This window comes from Callospermophilus lateralis, chromosome 8 (assembly GCF_048772815.1).
Source record: "Callospermophilus lateralis isolate mCalLat2 chromosome 8, mCalLat2.hap1, whole genome shotgun sequence".
Taxonomy (NCBI): Eukaryota; Metazoa; Chordata; class Mammalia; order Rodentia; family Sciuridae; genus Callospermophilus; species Callospermophilus lateralis.
Genome location: NC_135312.1, coordinates 138,546,792 through 138,563,489, shown reverse-complemented (window position 1 = coordinate 138,563,489; position 16,698 = coordinate 138,546,792). Strand labels below are relative to the sequence as shown.

At 51.0% G+C, this 16,698-nt stretch overlaps 1 protein-coding gene across 1 annotated transcript in view; it reads right to left on the bottom strand.

Annotated features, from left to right (window-relative positions):
* Positions 1–15,364, bottom strand: part of Ndnf (neuron derived neurotrophic factor) — a 45,604-nt gene extending 30,240 nt beyond the window's left edge. Inside the window, exon 1 of the mRNA XM_077110190.1 lies at positions 14,926–15,364. Coding sequence (XP_076966305.1) covers positions 14,926–15,035 — 110 coding nt within the window. The 5' untranslated portion in view covers positions 15,036–15,364. The remainder of the gene's footprint in view (positions 1–14,925) is intronic.
* Between the last annotated feature and the right edge of the window lie 1,334 nt (positions 15,365–16,698).

Below are 16,698 nucleotides of genomic sequence, written 5' to 3'. Positions count from 1 at the left end.
TCAGTCCCGTGATATACGGCACCCTAAAATTCTGAATTTTTTAAAATAGCTATTTCAGTCAAGAAGTGAAGTAGATACTCTGTAGATTCTGTAGAATGCCAAAGAGCTAAAGTCCAGAGAACAAGGAAGTCACCAGCACCAACTTGTCAGCCGCCAGGCCAACACTGCAAACTGAGCCCAAAAGAACTGTCCCAGGGACAAATGGTCTACGCACGTCCAGCCAGGACGTCAGCACGTCGCGCGTTGTTAGTTGACGTCTGTGTACTGTCCCCTGGCTGCACGCCAGGCCTCCCCAGGGCACGGCGTGAAGTGTGTGTTCAGGAGAGTCACAGCCAACACACAGACAGCACCACAGTGGGAAAGAGGACCGCCTGCTACCCCCGCTGTGCAGAAGTCACCGCCAGCCGAAGCAGTGACTTCAGAGGGGACACTTCCAGGTTGGGTGGAGGAAATGACACTTATGAGGAAGTGCAGCAACCGTCAGTGGGAGGAGCCTCCTGGACAGCAGGTCGCCAGAGTGGGATTCCCTTCTCTTTATGAAGCCCTTGGAGCCGGGGAGGACCTTGAGCTCATCCACGCTGTCTGTCTGTCCGGTAGGAAATGGATGTCAAAGTCGTCACAGAGGGAAGACACCTCATCTTCCTGAAAGCAGAGCCATGGGACAAAGGGACTCAGTCACCCTCGGCAGAGGGAGGCCACCAGCCTCCGCAGAGGAGTGGAGAGTGACAGAGTCGGACGTGACACCGCGTCAGCCACGGGCACCGCACATGTTTAAAGGACCAAGCAGGAGCGAGAACAGAGGGGAGAACAGAGGGAGAGGGACCTCACCCGGCAGAACTGGCATCAGGTGACGTGTGGGCAGCTGCCTGTCCAGCCCACCCTTTATCAAGAGAGGTGTCCGCCCAGAGCGGGAGGAGCGAGGCGCTCTCCTGACTGGCCGAGGAGCAGAGGAGAAGGGCTGGGCAGAGGGCAGCCCAGAGAGACCCTGCCTCAAAACCCAAACCACAGAGGGCTGGGCCGCAGCTCGATCCCCAGTCCTCAGTCCTGCACACACAGGAAAGTGCACCCCCATCCGCACGTCTCCACCTAGGTATTCCCACACCTGTCTGCACAGACGTGGAGACGTCTTCCCAGAGACGCTCAGTACTGAGGAACCTCCTCACACACACACACACACACACGTGCACTCACACTATCACACACAATCTCTGATACACACTCACACATGTGCACACACACATTCTCACATACACACACCCTCACACACAGTCATATATACACATGTGCACACTCACATACACACTCACATACATTCTCACATACACACACGTGCACATTCACACACATGTGTACATACACATTCTCTTACACACATACACACACAACACACATTCTCTCCCTCACACACGCACACACATACACACACACACATGCACACACAGTAGCTTCTTTGACTCTTACCCCAAGTGAAGGTGGGCGTCCCGTTTGAGGCACGAGTCTCGAGTGTGTTCTAGCTCTGGAAAGTGGTGCTCTGTGGGGACCGAGCAGGAAGCGGAGTAAGGCAGACACAGAAGTCATGGAGGGAAATTTGATGAGAAAGTCAAATGATTGGAATATGTGGCTGGATCTCTTTAAAGTACATCCAAACAGATGGCTAAGTAAACCCACAAGCCACACCTGTCACGTGCCCTGTGACAAGGCCACTAGACACGGTTCAGTTCCCAGCAGAGGGACAGCCACGGGCCACAGGAGGTGACTGAGAGGCAGAGGGAGAAAGGCAGGGGCTCAGAGGACAAGAGGGCAGAAAGGTCCACTGCCATCTCCCTGCAGGTGTGACAAGTGATTGGCAGGCCAGGGGTGGACGCGGCTCTAGGAACAGTGCTCCTCATGGGGACAGCCAGTGACCTCTCCTTACGTGGTGATGACAGAGCAAGTGTTCCCGGAGAGGATGGCCAATGGCCGTAGGACACAGTGCTGACGCCACGGGGCTGAGGTCAGTAGCAGCCAGGTCAGATCTGGAGGCGGCACAGGCACTGTGGCGGGACAGCTCTAAGAGAACCCAGCTCTCCACCGCCCATCACAGCGCACCTGGCTCCGGTTTCCACCTGTCTCAGGAGACACCTTGAGAGAGGAAAGGCTTCCCCTTCCCCTGGCCACCACCCACGCACGGTGTCGGCTCCTTCCTGTTCACGGTACCCCTGCTTCGTGCAGGCCTGGTCTGGGTTCTGCTCCTCCGTCTGCTGAACACATGGCCGTATCTTCCACTAACTTTGACCAAATAAACCTTTTATGATCTGTGACAATACACTGACGGTCCTCAGCAGGGCCTTTCCAAGGGCATCAGGTGGCCTGCAGGGCTCAGCAAGATGAGAAGGGACTTCCAACCAGCGAGGACACAGAGGGAGGCAGGGAGGACAGACCTCGGCCACCAGGCCTCACACCTGGGACTCTGCGGCACCCGTCAGTCACCAAGGAGGCCCCAGGGCCAGAGGACAGCCCTGGCTCACGGCGGCTCGGGCATCTCACCAGGAGAAGAACAAGTGGCCACAGCCAAGCCCAGGAGGACACCAGCTGCTCTCAGGCCCATGATCAGATGAAAGACGATTAGAGGCCACTGGCCCTTTAGCTCGTCCCAGAGGCCAGCAGGGCATTAGAGCGAAGGAGGTGGAGGTGGTGCTTAAGGGCTAATCTGACAAGATGCCACCCTGAAGGGAGGGCAGTGTTCCCGCAGAGCAAGGGACTGCCTGACTCTCTGCAGGAGACTGCGGAACAGCTAGGAACCTAGGAACCGCGGGAGACTCTCCTAGGATGCCGGCAGCGTGGTGTTTACTTAGATGGTCTCTTATCTGGGGCTGTGTGTGCACTGTCAGGAAGTCAACGCCTGTTTATTAAGTGCCTACTGCAAATCCCCCAGGAACCCAGAGGCCAAGGAGGCAGAATCCCTCCTCTAGGAAGCCAGACTTTGTTGCTCATGGGCTCGTCTTAGCTCACCTGATCTTTATATTTCTTCTTGTCCCTGTGGGGAAAAAATCCATCTGGCTGGGGGCTGGTTCAGTGGTGGTTGTGTGCCTAGAGGAACAAGGCCCTGGGCTTAGTCCTAGCACCCCCATTCCTTCCTCCAGTAGAAGATCTTTAGGGCAGGACTGTGGGTGGAGCAGGGGCCATACTGAGGCTGAAATGTGGCAGAAGTTCCCCCCAGGGCAGCTGGAGTCCGACTGAGTGGAAATCAGCATGTGAGCTTGGCTTGGTGGCACACATCTGTAATCCCAGCCTCAGGAGGCTGAGGCTGGAGGATCTCGAGTTCAAAGCCTCAGCAACTTAGCATGACTCTGTCTCAAATAAATAAATAAATAAAATAAAATGAAACAGGCTGGGGATGTGGCTCAGTAGTAAAGTGCCCTTGGGTTCAATCTCTGGTACCAAAAAGAAAGAAAGAAAGAAAATCAGTGCCCCTACGCCCCCTGCTGGGGTGCAGTCCCTCCATTACTAGACCAGGGTCTCCTTGTGCTGTGACATCTTATCAATCCTGCCAATCCTCTGCTCTCCTCCAGCCCAGTGCCAACACCTCAAGTCATCCTAGCTGCCCCCGGTCACTCCAGCCTCTCCCCTCCGTCCTTGGTCTGTGTCACTGACCCTGCGGCCTGAGTCACAACCACCCGTTTCACTCTTCTGCTCAAAGTAGGTCAGTGGCCTCCCACCCCCTCCGGGGGAGTCCAGGGCAGGCGGGGTCCCCCCACCCACCTGCCACCTGGTGTCCCGGCATCCTCACACTCTGCTTCTGCTCCCAGCCAGGCCCTTCCATGACGGCAGCTCCTGCCTGTGAGACCCGCGTCTGCACGGACAGGGGACCCAGCTGCACGCAGTCCACAGACCGTCTTCTAACTGTGCACGTGACGTCCCCAAGGTGAAGTGGGTGCCACCCGTGCCTGGGCAGTCGCAGGGCTGACCGCCAGCCCTAGAGCCACGAGGGAGGCTCCCAGTGTCCTGGGGGCTTGTACCATCGGATGAAACTGAAAACACCACACGGACCCCCACCACTCTCAGGGAGCCAGCTCACCGAGTGACCACGGAGGTGGATACAAAGCCAGGTATAGATGTTTGGAACAATTTTAGAACTGCTGAGCTTACGGAAGGTCACAGTGTGGAACTATGTCCTACCGTCGTGGGTGGACCTCAGGGGCAGGCATGGGCATAGCCGCCCTGGGAGGATGGAGCACACGCAGGAGGGGCTGCCTCTCCTGTGTAAGACACACCCACGTCTGGCTGCAGCAGCGCAGGCCTGCGGCCAGCCTAACCCCTGGAGGGGACCTTCTGGTGTGGCCACCATACATTCTGCCTAAGCAGAGGAATGGCCTAGACCAGTCTTCCCAGTCCTTCCTGTGCCCACATGCGCCCAGATTTCCCATAGGAAGCGGACCCAGGCTCAGGGGGTCTGGGGGGTTCTGGGACAGGTTCTGCCAAGGCAAAGCTCATACTTTGAGTAGCCCAGTTGTAGACGTCTTTCCTGGTCCCGTGAGGACGCATTTTATTTTTGAACTCCCAAAATATCAACAGGCAACAGCAACTTAAGGTGACTATCACCAAGATTAAGACATAATCCCTGATGGAAAGTGAGAAGAACCTGAGTAGTTATCACGGCCAAACCCTGAATCCTTAGTTCTAGAATTAAAAGGGTGGGGGGATGCATGTATGCAATTGTCTTTTTTTGTGGGAAAAACAAGGAATGAAGAGTCGCTGTCTTTACATGTGATTGTCCAGGGCCCTCCCCCCCTGCCCTCACCCTGGAAACAAAGGCAGGGGAGGCTCTGGAAAGAGGAGACCCTGGTTCTGACGGCCCAAGAGGACCCAGTACACAGCTAAGGTGAGCTCCCTGAGCGATGTGGTGCTGGGGGCACCCAGGCCTTGATGGCTGGGTGAGTGCTGCCCACTGAGCTCCACGGACCCTTCCTAAAGCTTCATTTTCTCCATGAGGGTAAGCTGCTCAGGCCTCCTGCCTCAGCCTCCCCGAGCTGGATTACACAGGGCCACCACACCAGCTGTGACCTTTTTCTTTCTCCCCCTCGCTCTCTCCTAGCTCCAGTATCTGAGGTAAGTCCCCCCACATCTTGGTTTCCCATCAATTCGGGACTGATTTTTTTTTTTAACCAACATCTGAATTTAATTTGGTTCTCGTTTTTTTTTTTTTCTTTTACACTTTTCTGTCCTTCACTATCATGCGATTGCTACTTTCATTTATCCAAGTTCGAGGAGTTTAAAAGCTGCCAAAGCAAAAGAAGAAAATATCCCTGACTCGGGGTAAGAAGACTCGCATGGACAGGCCCACGGTGGTCTGAGCCAGGTTGGCTTTTGTACCTGGAGTCCCTCATCTCTCACTGTTCCCTTGTCGGCAAAGCGGAGACAACTGTTCTCGGACTGTTAGGAGACTAACTGAAATAGAGGACATGAATGTGCTTTTAAAAGAAGTCTTCTATTCACCTACAGAGAGTGTGGCCAGTTTCTCAAACTAGTTGCAAAGTCCTTCCCAACAGCAGGTCACCTTCTGAGCTGCTTTCTTTAGACAGAGGAGGAGAAGGAGTTTGTGCATCTGACCATCCTCCGTATCTGAGGACATCCACAAGCTTAATAAACAAAGCTGGATTAACACAGCTCACAGTGGATGTGCTGCGGCTTCCCAGGCTGGACGCACGAGAGGATTTGAGAGGCACGTGTTTGGATTAGAGAGCTGTGGATCAGGACCGGTTCCCGGAATGTTCTGCATTATTATTTCTGGATTAAGAGATGATTTTTTTTTAAAGGACACTTTCAGAGGGCAGACGATGCAAACAGACCCCACAGTCATTTTTAAGGAAGACATTATATCAAAGTATGATGAAATGATACAGGAATATAAGCCTTCAACAACTAGGGAGACGGCAAACCATTGCTTTGGGGACACATCAGGAGAAGGCTGCAGCAGGCAGCTCGCAGGGCCGGAGGAAAGGGGGTCATCAGGCTGCCCCCCCGTTGTCCCTGCCTCGAAAGTGTGGACACACTTTAAATGTGGAGATCTTCACGGAATGCGATCGGAGCTCAGGGCTGCCGTGTTCACATGGGTGTGTATAAACGCCTTCAGAGCCAGAGCGTCTTCTTTCCTGTTATAAAGGCTTTTATAGAATATCTATAGCATTCTTTCATCTGTCTGCAATTGCTCTCATCAGTTCATTGAAAGGTACAATCCCTTCCAATATTGTTGAAATCATCTATTTAAAAAGTCCTAAAACTGAACCTAACTTCAGCTCTTACCCCTTACGACTGCCACTCAGCCAGTGGAGTAGCGGAACAGCTAGTGAACCACCAGTAAGCCCTGCCGGAGCCACCGTGACCCGCCAGCAAGCTCCACCAATGTCAGAGGGATCCTGCCGCGTGTTGACTGCTGCCACCTGGCACAAAAGCAGTGTTTCCATATCGTGGATCGTGAGTCTCAAATAAATTTATAGCCCATTTTTCTAATCCAAATTTTTCTTATTATGCTCTGCTTACTAAAGAAAATGTGTTTTCTTGTTTCCTTCTCCAGATAACTTGTCTCCTAGGTATCTCAGAGCATTTAACACCCTGACGTCATGGCTGGTGGTCAGACCGACTGAAGGCTGAAGAAGGCCAGGGGATCCGCCTGGAGAGGTAATTTCATGGCGATAAGTAGACTCAATGCAGAAAACGGATAACGTCCTTTGCCTTTCACGATGCTGCATAACTTGTGTGATGGCAGTGGCGAAGTCGGGGGGCTAGGGAGGTCTACCCGGGAGCCTGCTGTGATCAGGGGCTGACACCCACTTCACCATCAGCGATGTCCCCGTCAAGTGAGCCTTTCCAGAAGGACAGATGTGGAGCATTACTACCTGTTTATCAAGGCCAGTCCTGTCTGTCCTTTAGAACCAGAGGGGTTTTTATTCTGAAATGTGTTCATATTCTACCTTAAATAATAATTTAAAAGTGAAAGGGTTTAACCAGCTTCCTTAAAACACTTACTAATAAATTACTACCCAAAACAAACAAGCAAACGTGGAGTGCATGGCATACCCTGGGGATGAGCTTGTGGACTCAGGCTACATAAAAGGCATTTTTGAATCATTAAGTCGTGAGAAACTCTAAGCAAATCATGTCCATGCAAATTAATGTGGCATTCATCTCACCCTGAAATCGGTGGACATTTCTGTCAATTTTGCTTCTGAAGCCAGAGAGTTACCACTTTGTTTAAAGTTTCTGTGTGTTTAGGTTGTCTCTTCACTGAGACTGGGCCTCAGATTTCTCGTGAGCAGGAGCATATGACGTCACGTCACAGGCTGCTAAAGTGACAGATGTGGAAACACATTAGCGAGAACCGTGAGCTACAGGACCAGGGTGCTGTGTCAACGCGCACTGTCATCCACACCATGAAATCAAGCACAAGAAACAACCTCAGCTTCAGCAAACGACTGGTGTTACTGAAAAAACAGTGACATTCCAAAGAATATTTTTAAAATGTAATAATATACATGAAAAAAGTTGGAGAGCATTATTCAAAACTTTCAGAATACTGACATTTTCAGAATTTCAGAACATAATGGGTTCGACATCTATTGATGACAGAAGAACTATGAAATGCTTGAGAATAACTGGTTTATTTAGGGGGCATTTAAATATTTTTTAAAATCTTATTTTCTTTTATTTATCTTAATTCTTCCTTAAAAATTTATCCTAGGTCTTTTTTTTTTTTTTCCTTTTTAAAAGCTGCTCTTGGTGCACTGACTGTAAACAGCAGTGAGTTCATTGTTGCATATTCAAACATGCACACAGTAGGCAGTATAATTTGGTCATTCACTTGGGGGCTTTCTCAGCTTCCTGTTCCCCGCTTTCCCAGACCTCTCATTCTGTAGAGGGTGTCTGCACTGCGTGGTCTCCAATCCTCTGAGCACTGTAACAGTGGGAAGGCACCTCCATGTTCAACTCAGTGCTCTGGACTGAGAGTCCTGGTCCACCGTGGGCAAGGAGGCGCCCTTCACATCTTCCCCTAGTAACACCCAGGGGTGGTGTGATGATGTCACGGCTTTGCCTTGCCTTTTCACTTTGTAGAGGCGGTCACCTCTGCCAGGTTCTGTTGGTCACTGACCCTCTGACGTGTGAGTCCCAGAGCGTTGGTTAATCTGTCCACTAGCTAAGATTCACAACTCACATCTTCATCCACAGAGGAGTGACCTGAACACCAGCACCTAAGGTGGCACCGTGCACCAAAGTCCTGTGGAAAGGCAGCCCTCTCGGGGCCTCTGGTGACATCTTCAGAAGCTGTGAGATGGGCGGGATTCACGCAGGGGGAAGCCAGCACATGGTCTGAAGTCGTATCCAGCATCTTTCATCTTACTTGAACGTCGAGTTTTTAAATGAAGTCGTCTCCGGGCCTACACTTGCCGAGATAATCTCCAATGGCCTAATTCCTGGACATCGAAATTCTATGCCTGAATTCACACCAAGGCATAATGAGAACAGTTTACAGAATCTGTGGGGCCCAGGGCAAAACTCCCTGCTCCCAAATAAGATTCTCAAGATGGCAACAGCAGCAAATTCAGCCGAGTGCAATTCTAAGTGTGACCAGTGAAGCAGGCCCTGGGGTAACTTGTACTGAAATACGAGACAGAGTTTCCAAAGAGAAATGGAAGAGGTAGGCTGTTCAGAAGAGGCAAGCCCGAAGAAGCTCAATTAAATATCATTTCTCCCTAAAATTTGTCTTTTTTTTTTTTTTAAAGAGTGAGAGAGAGAGTGAGAAAGAGGGAGCGAGAGAGAGAATTTTAATATTTATTTTTTAGTATTTGGCGGACACAACATCTTTGTCTGTATGTGGTGCTGAGGATCGAACCCGGGCCGCATGCATGCCAGGCAAGCGCGCTACCACTTGAGCCACATCTCCAGCCCTAAAATTTGTCTTAAGGTAGCCTCGTTTCCACCGGTTTTATCCAGCTACTAAACGCCTTGGTAAGAGGTTAACTGATGTCAGCTTACTGTTCCCCATTGAAAGGTATTTTCTAGTTACAGGAGACTCTGAAAATAAAATTACATTAATAATTAAGAGATTGTGTTTTAGTCTCCTGAGAACACCTGGGACGGGTGGCTTTCCTGTAGGTGACACACCTGTCACCTACTATGAAGCATTCTGCCATTGCGATTGTTACAGATTACATTTTTATCTCCCGTTTAAGAGGTGGTTTTATTTTTCAACAATAAAGCAATTTTTTTTTCAAACTTTCAACATCACCAGTGGATCTTGCATGTCAGAGACCCAGGCAGGCAGAGACCAGCCACTTGGGCCTTACCCAGTGGGACGGGCATTGCACCAGCACTGCTGTCCCCATGTGTCTGTCTCCACTGTGGCCACACATGCCTCTTCAGTTACGGGATCCAGTTCTGAATGATGTGGATCTGCAGCTTTTGATGATACTGGTAAGTTTGAGCGAGTGCTGTGATGTAACAGGAAGTCGTGGCGCAGACACGCGGACACACTCAGGTCTCCTTGCGGAACACGGGGACACACATTAGTGTATCCCTACCCATGAACATGTCTTCACTGTGTCTTTAAATGCATTTTAAATAAGATTATGCGAATGGGCCAAGGACATTTATGTTTGAGTGACATATTTTTGGGGGCATGACTGACAGTCTGATTAGAGGTCATGTCATTCATTGCTGGGGTAAAATGCACACCGTCCCCCAAGGCAATCTCAGTGTTTATTTTGCACATGCCTTGACCTCAGGAGGCACGGAGGCCATCCCCAAAGCGTGCATGCTGTGGGGTTGGTGTCACAGTGGTGTACGTGACATACGATCATGGGCAGGCCAAGGCCATCTCACGCCGGCAGCATCCAAGCAGAAGGGCTGCTCCTGAACAAACCGGGTCCTTCTTAAACACAGTGCTTCCAAGTCAGTCCCTGTGCTGTCTTTGGTGTGTGCTAACTGTCGGAAGACCGTGTCCACAGTCTGGGCATAAAACAGACTTGTTCATGGTTCCTGTGTTATGATTCTAAAAGTCACCATGACTTAAAAACCACTGCACAGGTCTTTCTGAGGTCAGATCTATCTACTTCAGAGTGTCAACCTTCAGTATCACTTTACCTACATCTGTGTAGGCAAGGGTGTTGCCTCAGAGGACACTAGACAGGAGCGTGGCTTTTAACTGCTGATAGAACTCACACTGATTGGAGTCCCCGTCTGGGCTGCATCTTTAGGCCATGGAGTGTGCATTCTCCCAGCACACAGCTGCGAGAGAGTGTTGTTGTAATGACTTCCTCTTAGAAGAAACCCAAATGTGTACCGTCTCCATGCACTTCAGCCGTCACCAGCATGTGGTGTGAACTGAAATCCTCCCAGTCAGAAATGTGCATGCTTCTAACTCAGTTTCTGTAACCTGGTTGTTATGTTTAAATGCCTCTACACTGCAGGGCGGTGCCCCGAAGTTCCACTCAAATTAGTTTACTTCTAATAGTGCATAATATATTCTTATAGAGTTCCTTCCAAACTCATTAGAACCTTGTTTTATAAAATGAATTATTTTCTCATAACTCTAAAAAGGCAGCAAGTTATTTCAGAGGAAGAATTACAAGACACATTTGACATTTATCCAATTATGCTACTTTAGCCACAGATTTGTTTTTTAAAGAAAAGATTCAATCCAGAGTTTTCACAAGTGAGGCCAGAATACTTCAGAGAAATAGATGAAACATTAAATCAGCATCATGTTCAAAGTTTCTAAATGAAAATATCGATAAACAAAAGCCAAGAGCTATTTACCAGCTTACTAAAACAAATCTGCTTCGGAAGGATCAGGAAGTTACTTAAGGACAGTGACATGTGAACTAGGAACAGTTCCCATAGCTTTCCCATGAACGGGAGGCTTGTAGAATTCCCAGAGAAGTTTAGATCAAATCGAGCTTAGTGAGTTCTTTAAACAACTGGCACTATATCAGGACCCAGCACCCAGCTGTTCTGTGGTCAGGTCTATCTCTTCAGCCCACAGGGTAAATCTAAGGAAATGTATTGCTGTATTGCTAGTTTACTTTTATTCACATTCTTTACCCTTAATTTTTTGAATGCAAAATAACTTTTAGAAAAATCTTGACTGAATTTATATTACTACATATATTTCATATTTTCTAAGTACTTCAAAGAACTAAAATTCATGGATTTTTGGTTTTCAGTTTTTAGTAAAACACAAAAGGAAGAGGGAAGGTATGCATCTTTGGGTTTTGTATTCAGGAAGTGAGTACCCAAGAATATACCTGCTTTCAACACTGGCTCGGGCCCTGTGGGCTCTGGAACAGCAAATTCCAGGACTCATGAATCTGCACACATTTGAACACACACAGAGCACACTGAAATGGGGTGATTTTCCCAAAAAAATATAATGGGATTTATGGTCAACTACGTGACACAAAGGATCTCAGCAGTCTTGTGTTTCAGGTCCCACTCTGTGATTATCTGCTTAACAACAGAAGTGAAGTCTTCTCTCTTCTTCCTTGGTGGAAAGCGACATCCAAGTACAACTGCACACACCCTCGCGTGGTTTCATTTTCCATTTGTAATATAGAGCAAAAATAAAGCGGAATGTGCCCTGCTTTGCTGCATAAATACAGCATATTCTTGAAGGTAGTATTTAAATACTGGAGGAGTTGGATTTTGAAATCAGTTTTCAAAGCAACAATTTGTTACGGTTTACTCTGTAACTATTCAAAGGTGCTGTGGTTTCTACTACATGGTTGGGGACCAACAGGGTAAGGATAAGTTATGTTCCTCACAACAATCATTCCAAAATAAACACTTCAAGGTTTTAGAAATTATTTCAAGGTCAAATGAGCAAGCTGAATAAAGCTTGAGCGGACTGCATGTTCTGCCTGCCTGCGGCTTGACACAGAAGGTCCAGCCACGCATCTTCTTCCTGGTGACTAGCGGGTGGCCAGGTTCCTTACTCAACCAGCTGTCCCTGCTGGCGCAGGGCTCTCCAAGGCAAGACAGACAGAGAGACAGGGAGCAGGAAGGTTGGGGACACAGGGCTTGGTCACTGGAATCAACCGCCCCATCTGGGAGACTAAGGAAGGGAGACTGAGCCCTCCTCCAGCGGCTCCTGTGCTGTGGTTCAGGCACACCACCCCATCCCCAGCAACCATCCAGCACACCCAGATGGAAAAGACCTTTCTTCTAATAAGGGTGGCAACAAGACTATTGTGCTGTTTTTTAAATTCTGCTCTCTGAGTAGGCTGAATAGCACCAACCCCGCAGCAATAAGGCCACTTGTATTTACTCCAGTTCTGTCTCTCTCCTTCATCTCAAACAATTAGTTAAAGTTCTAAAACACATTTTCCCTTCCTATGCAGGGTCTGGTGGAAGAATTCAAGTGAGAAAACTTAGATCTGAACTGCCAGGCTCAGGATGCCACTGACTACGTCTCTCCACGGTCATCTGAAGACTGACCCACAGCTCGAGTTCTGACGCAGACCCTGGCAGGGTCTGGACAAGCTGGTGATGTGGTCTTTCCTCTTTAACGTTCGTGCTTTACCAGAGAGTGCTAATAAGACCCAGGGCAAACCCCCAAGGGTGGGGGCTTCCCTCCTTCATTGGAGGGTATTTTTCAATTATATATTTTGTTACGTCTTCAGAGATAAAAGCTGTATCTGCAAGTGATTAAAAGATGTTTTATATTCGTGGTTTCATTTCTGCTGAAACGAATGCGTAATTTAAACCACACATAATTCATAGCAATTTAGGCCCATTACAGAGCTATAGCTTCTTTTTTATGATAGTTACTAATTAAAACAGAGCGTAATGCCACTCGGAGCCTCAGCCTTTGACATACATGTTTAATGAATAAAACATCCTGACACAAACATGAAAACAATAACGGGACAAGGCTGCAAGCTGTTATGCTTCAGTGTGTGGAAAAGATTAAGGACGTTCACGGAGCTCGGCACTGTGCAGAGAAGGAGCCCGGAATGTCTTTCTTTAAAGGAAGAAGCAAGAGGTTTTTGAGAGAAATTTGAAATAGTACTAATCTCTAACTTCTGGGCCCCTCATTCCCAGTTGTCCCCCTCCCCCAACTAGGAATTCAAACTCATAAGCATCACTTTTAGAGAACAATGATGGGATATTTTAATGTAATCCTGAATATAGGTTTAGATTGAAAATGGGAATTGGGACCATAATTAATTATGTTGAGAATTTTTTTTTTTAAACTTTCAGAAGGCAGAGGAAGGTAAATGACATTTCATAAGACTGCAACCTTCTAAAAGTTCACGGATTGAAACTTTGGTAAATGACAGTATCTTTTTGGGGTTTGATGAATCCCATATGCAGAGTGAGTGTGAGGAATTAATTCCGTTTGGTGTTTTCACTTTCTGAAACCACGGTAATAAGAGACTGACATAAAATCAAACCAAGTGTAAACACAGTCCTTAGCTAGGGTTATGGCCTTATTATCGCTCTTAATAAACATAATTAATAATAATAAATACCGGCCGCCCTCAGCACCCTGCTCCACACGATCGAGCCCCTCCCCTCCATCCATCACTTCTTTCAGGATAATAAAACAATTCAGCCCACCAAGCCCTCCGCACCGCTCCCTCGGGAGAGATGTTTTATCTCCACCTCTAGGAGCCAGGGAGGACTTCTCTTGTTTGAAGGGGGCGGAGAAGAGCGGGTCTTATTTACTTCCATTGACGACTCCCCTGGTTCTCACGGGCGCCCAGACGGGGAGGAGGAGGAGGGAGGAGGAGGTGGGAGATTCCCTCCTCCCAAAAGAAAAAGGGTTCAGGAAGCGAGGCAAGGAGGAGGGCGGGGAGAGTGGCAGTGTTCGGTGAGATCAGCAAGACAAATGAAAAAATAAATTCTCCACTGTGATCCGGTGGGGCCCAAAGATGAGAGGTAAACAGCTTTACCAACCCAAGTTGCTAAAAAGAACTCCAAGAAACAAAACCAGACATTTGCTCAGGTTCATTTCCCGCTCAAGGTCTAGCTTTCTGGGAGCCGGACATCCCGGAGCAGGAGATGGACAGCGCCCCGAAGGGGGCCGGAGGGGAACGCGACCCCGGCGCGCGCCAGCCCAGCGCCCCGCGGAGGTGCCCGAGGACTCCCTGGTCTCGGCGGCCGGGCGCAGCCGCCACGGGACCCCGAGGGGCTCTCGCCTCGCTCTGGGCGGCGTGCAGACAACTCGCACCCCAAATCCAGCAGTTGCGAAGTACCCCCAAAGCCTTCCGGCTGGGTCCGCGGCGAAGCTCAGCACCGAGAAAAGCAGGCGCAGGCCGGGGCGAACCCCACTCGCGCACAGACGGGGCGAGGGCGCGACGCCGGTGGCCGGGCGGGCGGGCGTCCCCTCAGTGGCGCTCTGCTCTGAGTCACAGGACAGCCAAGCCCGGCCGCCCCGCTCGCCAGCCACGCAGAGGACACACGCCGAGCCGAGCGGGGTCCCCGGGAAGGCCGAGCGGGAGCGCCTCGCGCTGCGGGACCCTTCGCTCCTCGCCCCCCGCGCGGGCGCCCCCAGACCCGGGTCCGGCTGACTTTCTCTGGCGGCCGACAACTGGCGTGAGTCCTGCGAGGGAGGCGACAGCCTGCCCCGCAGGAGGGCAGAGCGTCCAGGCCGAGCCAGGATGGGGGCCCTGCGGCTTCCCGGACTCCACCGTGCGCTCTCCCTCCACCTCCTAACCCTACGCGGCCGCCCGCCACGAAACCAGGAGAACCGAGTACGACCTGCTGCACGCCCCGCGTGCCCGCTACCCTTCTGGGTCAGGCGCCCCCGGGACCTCGCTGGGCCCTCCTAGCTTGGGGCGCGCGCCTCCCCCTCGGACCCCGGCTGACCCAGGGGTGAACGCCGTTGTGCCGTACTGGGGTGGCGGGCTAAGGCGTGCGGAGTCGGGGTTGCCCTCCTTTCGCATTTACCTTAAAGAAGTCGGTTTGCTTTTCCAGTGGGGAAGAGAAAAGGTCCCACCCAGAGGTGCGGCCCACGGAACGGTCCGCGTCCCGGCTCCGGCCAAGACGCTCAGCGCCATACCCAGGAACCGAGGGGACGGGAGGGCAGGGCGGAAGCAGATGAGAGGAAAATCAGCCGGCCGCAGTGTCCCAACTTTGCGGCCAGCGCCGCTAACTTCAAACGCTGGCGAAAGGCAAGCAGCGCGCGGCCGCCAAAGTTGCCGCGAAGTGGAGCAGGAGCGGCGCGGGCCGGGGACCCGGCAGAGCCGGGCAGCGGCTAAAGGGCGCGGAGCGTGCGGGCCGGGTGCGGGAGGATGCCGCGGCGCGGGCGGGTCTGCGGGCGGCCGCTGGCCCTGGGCGCCCGGCGCACGGCGAGGGGAAGAACGCGGCCGGTGCCCAGCTCCGCGCTCCGCTCTCTGGGGCTCGAGCGGGGATTGTGTGTGCACTCCGGAGTGTCACTGCTCAAGCCAGAGCCTCCCCGCCTCCCGCCCGGCTGCCCGCCCGCCCCCTCCCTGCTCTGCCCGCCGCCTCCCCCTCCGTCCCCCTCTCCCTCCCTCCCGCTGCGCGCCAGCGTGCGCGCGCGCGCGCACACACACACACACACACACACGCACGCGCGCGCGCACACACACACATACACACACACACACACACACACACACACACACGAGCGCTCTCTCTCTCTCTCTCTCTCTCTCTCTCTCTCTCTCTCTCTCTCTCTCTCTCTCTCTCTCTCTCTCTTTCCCTCTCTCTCCCACACAACCCGCCCAGCGACCCAGCGCTCTCACTGGAGGCTCGCGGGCGGCTTGGGGGACACTTTGCTGCCCTTGCCTCCTCTCCACCCGGGGGAGTAGAGGGAGGCCTCCCAGACCCTAGCGAAGCTGCACAATCCAGCAGGATGTGCGCGCGGGACCCTCCCAATCAGGGAGACCGGGTGCACAATAGAGGGGAGCTCTGGGGTTGGCTTGGAGGCGGGGTGGGGAAGCGGGTTGAATCCAGAAGGTCGGAGGTTGGACGGAGGCGGAACGCGAGTGTGCAAACTGTGCATTCGTGGCCCAGTTTCCACCGAAAGGCTGCCGACCGCAGCGGGCTCGGGACCGCTTCCCCCTCGGCGCAGACCAGCCTCCTCCGGTGGAAACGCAGCAGCTGTTTTAACAATTGAAAAGCAGCCCTACAGGACCAGAGAGCAGTGTGTGAAGCCATTAAGGCTGACTAGGTAATTAGGATTAGAAGTTACCTAATTAGCAACCTGGCCAGAGCCTTGGAAAGACGTGGGGGGCGGGGGGGTGTGTACCCAGTGATTCAGTGAACTCATTTTGGCAGTTGTGAGTCTAGTTTCTAGCAGACCTGATATATATATTTTTTAAACTGCAGTTTGGGGCGTATTAAGTTTTAAGAATATACTGTTTATTAAAATATAGTGTCTATATTGAAAGCATGAAAAACACCTTCCCTCTCCTCATTTTGTTAGTAAAATGAAGATAAATAAGATGGAAATCAACCTCACTGAGATCACACTACTTATTAACTATGATCTTTTTGTTAAGTACCTTTAAATGCCTGGTCACAGGACAGTCCAATTCAGCTGCTAAAGTTTCATGGCTACTACATGAGAATACTGCCATATGTAGATTTATGAAACTGTATAGTGCCACAAAATAGTTTTAAAGACTAAAAGGGACATTTGAGATCACAACAAGCTTATCTTTTGCACATGAGGTGGGTAAAAGCAGCCCTGGATCT